At 46.0% G+C, this 7178-nt stretch overlaps 1 protein-coding gene across 1 annotated transcript; it reads right to left on the bottom strand.

Moving 5' to 3' along the window:
* Positions 1-230: 230 nt before the first annotated feature.
* Positions 231-5797, bottom strand: MGST3 (microsomal glutathione S-transferase 3). Its single transcript, XM_010984438.3, has 5 exons — positions 5680-5797; positions 4616-4689; positions 3961-4018; positions 1213-1285; positions 231-486 (listed from the first exon to the last, which is right to left on the bottom strand). The coding sequence occupies exons 1-5, from the start codon at positions 5794-5796 to the stop codon at positions 350-352; spliced, it is 459 nt and encodes a 152-aa protein (XP_010982740.1). The 5' UTR covers position 5797; the 3' UTR covers positions 231-349.
* Positions 5798-7178: the final 1381 nt, after the last annotated feature.

Below are 7178 nucleotides of genomic sequence, written 5' to 3'. Positions count from 1 at the left end.
CACAACAGCATGGAACCAGAAATCAACCACAGAAAGAGAAATGAGGAAAAAATGACTGCATGTAGACTAAACAACTTGCTACTGAAAAAACCAGCTCACACATTAAGTAAGCATCCTCTGGCAGGGAGACAAGGGGTGCTTAATACCTACGGCCCCTCTCTCTTTTAGCAGGACAGGCTACTTGTATTTCAGATAAAGAGTCAAAAAGAAATAAGTTGATAGAGTCAGGGTTAGGTATGAGGCTGACGCCAAGTTAAGTTTTTATTATATTTAGAAAAAAAAAAAACTAACTGGAAATGAAAGTAAGTCACTCAGAACGAATGAGAGATTTTAAATACCCTATAATTCTTCAATGGCAGCACTTGGACCCGCTCTCCAGGCCAGTTTTAATCCAACCAAGATGCTGGAAGGCAGAGCACACAGTTGTGCCCATCAGGCCGATGAGGGCAATGGAGCCTAGGGCTCCCCGGTTCCGCTTGCTGGGTTCTGCAAAAGAGGACAGAGCAGAAGTCACTGGGGATGCTCCTGAATGCCAGCACTGTCAAGACCCACCAGCCACTCCTATCAAGACCTCTGGGGTTATCCGGTCTCAAGAGGTCCGCCAGCTCTTCAGCCTAAAGCTGCCAGTACGGCAGACACTGCCCGTGCAGAGTAACACGTCACAGCAGTATCGGACCTTAAAACAAATTATCAGATAATAATCAGAGACACGTTGCTCCGGGACCTTTTGGCATGTTTCCCTCTTCCAAGAGGTAAGTACGGCCGGAAGAGTCAAAGAGTCTTTCCCCGCCTCCTCCCTCGGGCACACCGTTCACAGCGGTGATGAGGAGCGCGGCTCTGGAGTTGGCCCGCCTGGCTCTGAATCCTGGCTTTCTAGTTTGCACCCAGTATCTCTATGACATAGCGCCTTAACCTTTCTAAGTCTCGCCGTTTCCTCATCCGTAAACGAGGATGATATTATCTAGGTCATAGAATTGTAAGGCTCAGTAGCACGTGCAAAGTTTTTAGAACAGCAACTGACACGTTGAAAATGCTCAAGAAAAATTAAGTTCCATTCCTATTCAAAGGTTAGGAAAACAAAAGAAGGTAACAGATTTTTTTTTACCTAAATATCAAGTTACTTCCCTTTTTCTTAAAGCCCCGCTACACAGAAAAAAATAGTAGCATAAGATGTCAAATTTGCTTCCATGGCAGGTGTCAGTGTGTACTTACCTCCTGTGTAATAGCCATAAGCATAAAGAACTCGTCCGACAATCCAGGCCAAGCCCAAGCCAGAAACTATACGCTAAAGAAAAAGGGCTACATTAGTATTTGTATTCAAGGAACAGGCAGATTTTTATTAACATCTAAGACTGATCACACAGTGTTTTAATAAAAAGTTAACAATTTCACGGACATGGTAAAATACTCTCTACCAAAGTTGATTTACAGGAAAATCAAGGCTCTCGGGTCCTTCTATGAACTGCTCAGGGACCTGGGAGGTGAGTGCTGGGTGCCTCTGAGGTAGAAGGGATGCGAGCAACCTCCCAGCTTGCCCTGGGGCACTCGGTGTGCTGGCGCACAGGGGAAGGAGAGGCAGGCCCGGGGGTCGCAGGGGAACCCCGGAGAGGAAACCGACTGGAAGTCAGGACTAGGGGAGAAGCCACGTGAACAGGACATAGGCTGTGCGCTCTGGCTGCTGTGGGCTGCACTGTCTCTGCGAGGTCCCCCCCGCCCCGGGAGGGCTCAGAGGCTATGCTGAGCCCACGCAGAAGTGTGGGGCTCCCCTAGAAGTGGGGAGGGTGTGTCATGTTGTGAACCCCAGAATATGTAGTCTTGGACAGGGAGGGGTCCCCATTCCCAACACCCTTGAGAAAAGAGAGTAAAGACTTAGGCAAGATGGAAAATCCTTCCATTGGGGTGCCATCCTGGGGTGACCCACTTGGGCAAAAGGAGGCAGAGGAGAATGGGAACAAGGGGGGGGGGTGTGAGGATGTGGGTCACGGCGAGTCACTGTCCCCGAGGGCCCTTCCAATTCAGCAGTGGCATCAGTGGGGGTGAGGATACTACTTTAGGAGTTTTACTGGTTTGTTTAGATGATTTTAGGGAAAGTTCAGTAGGAGCATGAAAGAACTAAAAATAAAACCCCCAGGCCCATAAATCACTATCTAGAAGGTCCGTAGGCTCTGCCAGGTCACTATTCACTACAATGTCGCATAATTGCCATCAACCCAGGAACAGTATTAGAGGAATCTTAGATTATTTTAAAGAATGAAGGACAAGGAACAGGATCTAGGGAAGTGGAGCAGGAATGGGGCTGGGGGTGGATATCAGCAAGTCTGACTCCATATGAGATCTGTTCCTTGGGCTCTAACCCTGTGCTCTGTCTTCTGTGCTGAGTCATGCTGGTTCTGCTCCTTCTGTAAAAGAATGTTGCCTATAGCCCGAAACATACAGGACAGCCCGTTCTCAAGGCTCTGACCTTTAAGGGCGTAACTTTTTTCCATTCATATAGAGATAAAAAGTTGCACAACAGAGAATAACATTTGTCTTGTTGGAAGTTTACAGGAACATCATGACCTGGCCTAGAGGACAGCTGCAAGAACAAAGGATTCCCACAGGAAGAAGTCTGCAAAAACCAACCAGCCCCCTCTCCTTTTTTATATAAAAGGAGCCTGAATTCTGATTTGGGGAAAACGGTTCTCCAGGACATTAGTCCCCCATCTTCTCAGTCTGCCAGCTTTCTGAGTAAAGTCATTATTCCTTGCTCCAATACCTCGTCTCCCGATTTACTGGCCTGTCGTGCAGCCAGCAGAATGAGTTTGGACTCGGTAACGAGGTGATACCTAATCTAGGGAGACCAGCTGGTCTGTTTAGACCAGCTACTCTAGTCACTTGCTAGGATTGGGGCTCTTTAGAGGCAAAAGAAAGAAACAGCTTCTCCAAGAGAGCAGCAGATGTCTCTTTGGAAAAAAAAAAAAAACAGACAAACCAGATCTTGAGGTCATGAACTATAGCTGGACCATTCTGGCAGCTGACAACAAAATCCCAAGCTTATGAGAGTCTCAGAACCAGAAATGTGAAGGCCCAGCACTTTGGTCAGAACTCATCAAAGGGGGAAATCCAGCCTCTGAAAAGGAAACACCTTCTGTCCAAGGCAAGACGTGAATGGCAACCAGTCAGGCTGAGGTAAACTTGCTTTATCTAGATAAGGTGTAATGCAGACCCAGAAGGCCCAGGAGGGCCACAGCGAGCTACAGGACCCTCACCTCCTGCTCACCACTGAAGCCACGCTGCTCACTGCGCACCCAACAGACCAGGCAGGCTCCGGCCTCAGGGCCTCACCCTTGCTCGTCTTCTGCCCGGAGACGTCTGGAGACATCAGGGGCACCTGCTCCCTTACGTTCCTGCTTAACTGTCCCCTTCTCAGCAAGGCCCTCCTGACTATCCCACTCAACTCTGTCCACCCCGCCCCCCGCACTCTCTTTTGTTTCCCCCGTGGCACGTGGCACCTTCAAACATGCTACATAATGTCCCTGCACTGCTTTCTGTCTGTGACCCCCAACTAAAAGTCAGCTCCACGAAGCGGGAGTCTGCCTGTTCTGTCCGCTGCGATAACCTCGGGTGTCCAGTAAGTGTTTGCTGCATGAATAAATACGGGAAAGGAAAACTCAATGGACATGAACCATCTAGGATCTGACAGACCTGAGCTCAAGTTCTGATTATTCTACTCTGTAGCTATTTGACCTTGAGAAGGTTACACAGTATCCAAGCAGCTTCTCTTCATTTGCAAAAAAACAGGGAAAATCCTACCTACTTTGAGGATCTTTGTAAGAAGTAACTGAATGAAATTCTTTTAAATACTTGGCGCCTAGACACTGAAGATATTCATTAAATGTTCATTTCCTCTTCCCTCCCTGATGACGCAGTGAATTAAATCCAATTAGAGGAACCATTCCCCTGCCGGCTGGAAAAACTCACCGGGTGGTAAACACCTCCAACAGCTAGAAAAAATAAGAAGGGAGGATACATTTCCAGCCTGGAACAGAGAGAAAGAAATGTTTTGTTTGTTTGTTTGTTTGTTTTAAAGTGCCCTATTTAAGTACGTCTCTATAAAACTAAGAACCTTGACATTCTTACTTGCCAACTTAGAACTCTGAGAGTAAAAATAAACAGTGTCTGGAGGGAAAAGCCCCAGCCACTGAGAGCCATCTTCTGCTCTGCTTGGGATCAGAGGTAACTCAGAACGCAATGGGTTTCAAAGACATCAAATCTAACAAACTGACAAGGAAGGTCTTGGCGAATTGGAGTAGATTTCCTTACGGAGCTCAAAGCCTCTCACCCGCTAAGCTGGCAGATTCGGTACCAGTTTAGAGGGGACACGTGCTACAGTAGAAAAATGCAACATTAAAGACATTTCTGAAAAGATTATCCAGGACCCCACCATCCTAACAACTCTTAATTTTGCTTAATATTTAATCTGTTCACATACGTATTTTTTAATGTTACTTTTAATGTGTGTCCATGATTGTCATCATCACTATTACTCAGCAGATAGAGAACCAAGGGTTGAGATGTTGGACAGAAAACGCCCCTCCTGCAGACGTCTTTGGTGCCCGGCAGGGCCAGCACTCACGTGTTCTGGTGGGCGCGCTGAATGCAGTTGAAGAGGTGTCCGTTTTCTGGGTCCGTGCTGTACATGGTAGGATACTGTTAAAACAAAGTGCATGTGATCAAATGGGTCAGGCGCAGCCTCTGGTGTGGAGAGTTAAAATCAACCTTATAGCTAATCTATCCAAAAGCATCTTCTGTCATCACGTCGATAGAGGATCATTCCATTTCTGCTTAAATACCTGTGGTGACAAAGGTCTCCAGTCTCAGAGGCAGATTCAGTCTGTGTCTATTAATATCCAGTAACAAGAATGTAGTCTGTGCCTTACAAGGGATGGAGGTAGCTTGTGCCAAACTCAGTGCTTTTCATTGACGTTATGCCATCACTGGTGGCTTTGGGATGCATTACAAAGATACCATTAGGGAAACAGCTCCTTCCCAAGAGCCATCAAATACCACGTCCTTTTAAGATTTCCCTTAATGGGAGAACAGAAATTGAGTGTGTAAGAATTTTAATGGATGTGTCTCTTAAACAAGAGACTAGATATAAAAACTTTATAAGGAGCTCTACTTAGGGAGCCTAATTAATAGTTGCTAAACAGAAGTAGACATTTAAAATTGCTCACCACGGACAATTTCAGTAACTATCCCTTCTAGATCGGCTAGAATGAAAGGAAACATTTAATAGACCCCTTGCTATGTCTGATGTCCCAGCGTAGGCTAACCTCAGCAGCACGTACTTCTTTTCTACCTGGGAAACAGGAAAATCCCCTGGAGACATCATTTTAAAGTGGCGAACCAGGAAACGATTGCTGTTTAATGCTGTTTAGGAAATAACACTGTTCCTAGCAAATAGCGCCAGCCAAAAGCACACCTGGTCCTTCTACAGAAGAGACAAAAGTAAAAACAAGATGGAAATGACTCCCCAGCAGGGCCCTATATTTGTTGCTGCCTCCTTGACAGAAAGGGGCAGAATTTTCAACTGAAACTGCCACCACTGACTACTAGCCCCTCGCCTCTCCCTCCATGACTGGGAACCAGTTCTGGCCCCAGACAGGCCTCCAAGGGCGCTGCCGTGTTCCCACTCACCTCCACTTTGTACTTCTTGCGGGCCTTGGCAACGTTGACGGCTAGGTGCCCCACCAGGATGAAGCTGGCAGCACCCGTCAGAATCACGAAACCGTATTCCTTAGAGAGGACAGCCATCCTGGCTCTGCGGAAGGAAGAACACATTAGGGTACCGCCCCGCAGGGGTCCTCAGGAGGGTGATGCTTCGTTACCAGCAAATGTATCCTGATAGATCAAAAAGAGGTGTGAGTGATCGATGTTTCTAAGAGGTAGTTAGAAATACTACTGTACACCACACAGCAAAATTTTAAAAAATTATTCAAGTCTGCAACACAGACACAGAAAAGTTGACGATCATATCGTATGTTTTCTTCTGTATCTGCGTTCTTTTGATCACCACTGCATTTGTGAGATTTATCCATGCCATTGCAGTATCCTATCACAGAAGAGTATGGCCACTAAAAACATCACAATTTGAAAAAATATTTAACGAGGCAAAATGCTAAAGAATTTATTAAATTATGAGAGAGAGAGATGGAGAGGGAAAGAGAAACAGGACATAAAGTATTAAGCACACAGTGATTCCAAGTTTTTTGTTTTTTTGGCATAGGGGACACTGTGAGCAGGAACCTTAGGGTCCCCCTCCGATCCAGGGGCACGTGCTGGTTCAGTGGCAGAAATATCGCATGTAGGGAAGGGATCAGTTCTAGTGCTCTGAAAGCAGAGCGTGGCTCTGGGCAGCTCCTGGAGAACCCAAGTTGTTCGTCAGATGATCACTTCCAGGCTAACCCCATGACAGGTTCTGATGCCTGCAATGCAACTTATTTTAAAAGGCATCCAAAATGATGATATAAACTCACAGAAAAACATTAATTATAGAACCTGGGTGGCAGCCACGTGGACGTTCAATGTACAATTCTTTCAACTTTTCTGCGTGTTTGAAAAGTTTCATAATAAAACGTTTGGAGAGAAAGCTAATCTCAGCATTTTTCAGTATTCAGCAATTTCAGCTCTTTTAGCTCTTGTCCTGCCCTGGGAGGGAGGGAGGGAAGAAAGAAAGAAAGAAAAGAAAGAAAAAGAAAGGAAGGAAGAGAGGAAGAGAGAGAAAGAGAGAGGAAGGAAGGAAGGGAAAGAAGGAAGGAAGGAAGGAAGGAAGGAAGGAAGGAAGGAAGGAAGGAAGGGAGGGACTGGGTATCAAGAAGAGGAAAATGCAGTGGGTGGAAGGAAGCCCTAATAATGTCAAGGTAGGTTAGAGCTGTCCTCCAACCTCTCTGAGCAGGTGTTAAAAAGGTCAGATTATGGCAGGACATGGAGAAACAGCTCTAGTGCTTCCAGAGATCCTTAGCTGCTGGCCATCATGTGCACGGCTGCCACAGGCTGGCAGCTATATTGAGTGAAGAAAATCAGAAAGAGGACGAGTATCATATGATATCACTTATATGTGCAATTAAAAAAAAATCTACAAATGAGCTTATTTACAAAACAAATATACTCACAGACACAGAAAACAAGTTTATGGT

The sequence above is a fragment of the Camelus dromedarius genome, chromosome 23 (genome assembly GCF_036321535.1).
Source record: "Camelus dromedarius isolate mCamDro1 chromosome 23, mCamDro1.pat, whole genome shotgun sequence".
Taxonomy (NCBI): domain Eukaryota; kingdom Metazoa; phylum Chordata; class Mammalia; order Artiodactyla; family Camelidae; genus Camelus; species Camelus dromedarius.
This window is presented reverse-complemented; position numbering and strand designations above follow the sequence as displayed.

Coding starts and splice junctions, on each gene's coding strand:
- MGST3 (XM_010984438.3), bottom strand. CDS start 5,796: ATGGCTGTCCTCTCTAAGGAATACGGTTTCGTGATTCTGACGGGTGCT. Junction 4,690..5,679: donor GCAAGAAGTACAAAGTGGAG/GTGAGTGGGAAC, acceptor TTGTTTTAACAG/TATCCTACCATGTACAGCAC. Junction 1,286..3,960: donor TTGGAGGTGTTTACCACCCG/GTGAGTTTTTCC, acceptor CTTTTTCTTTAG/CGTATAGTTTCTGGCTTGGG.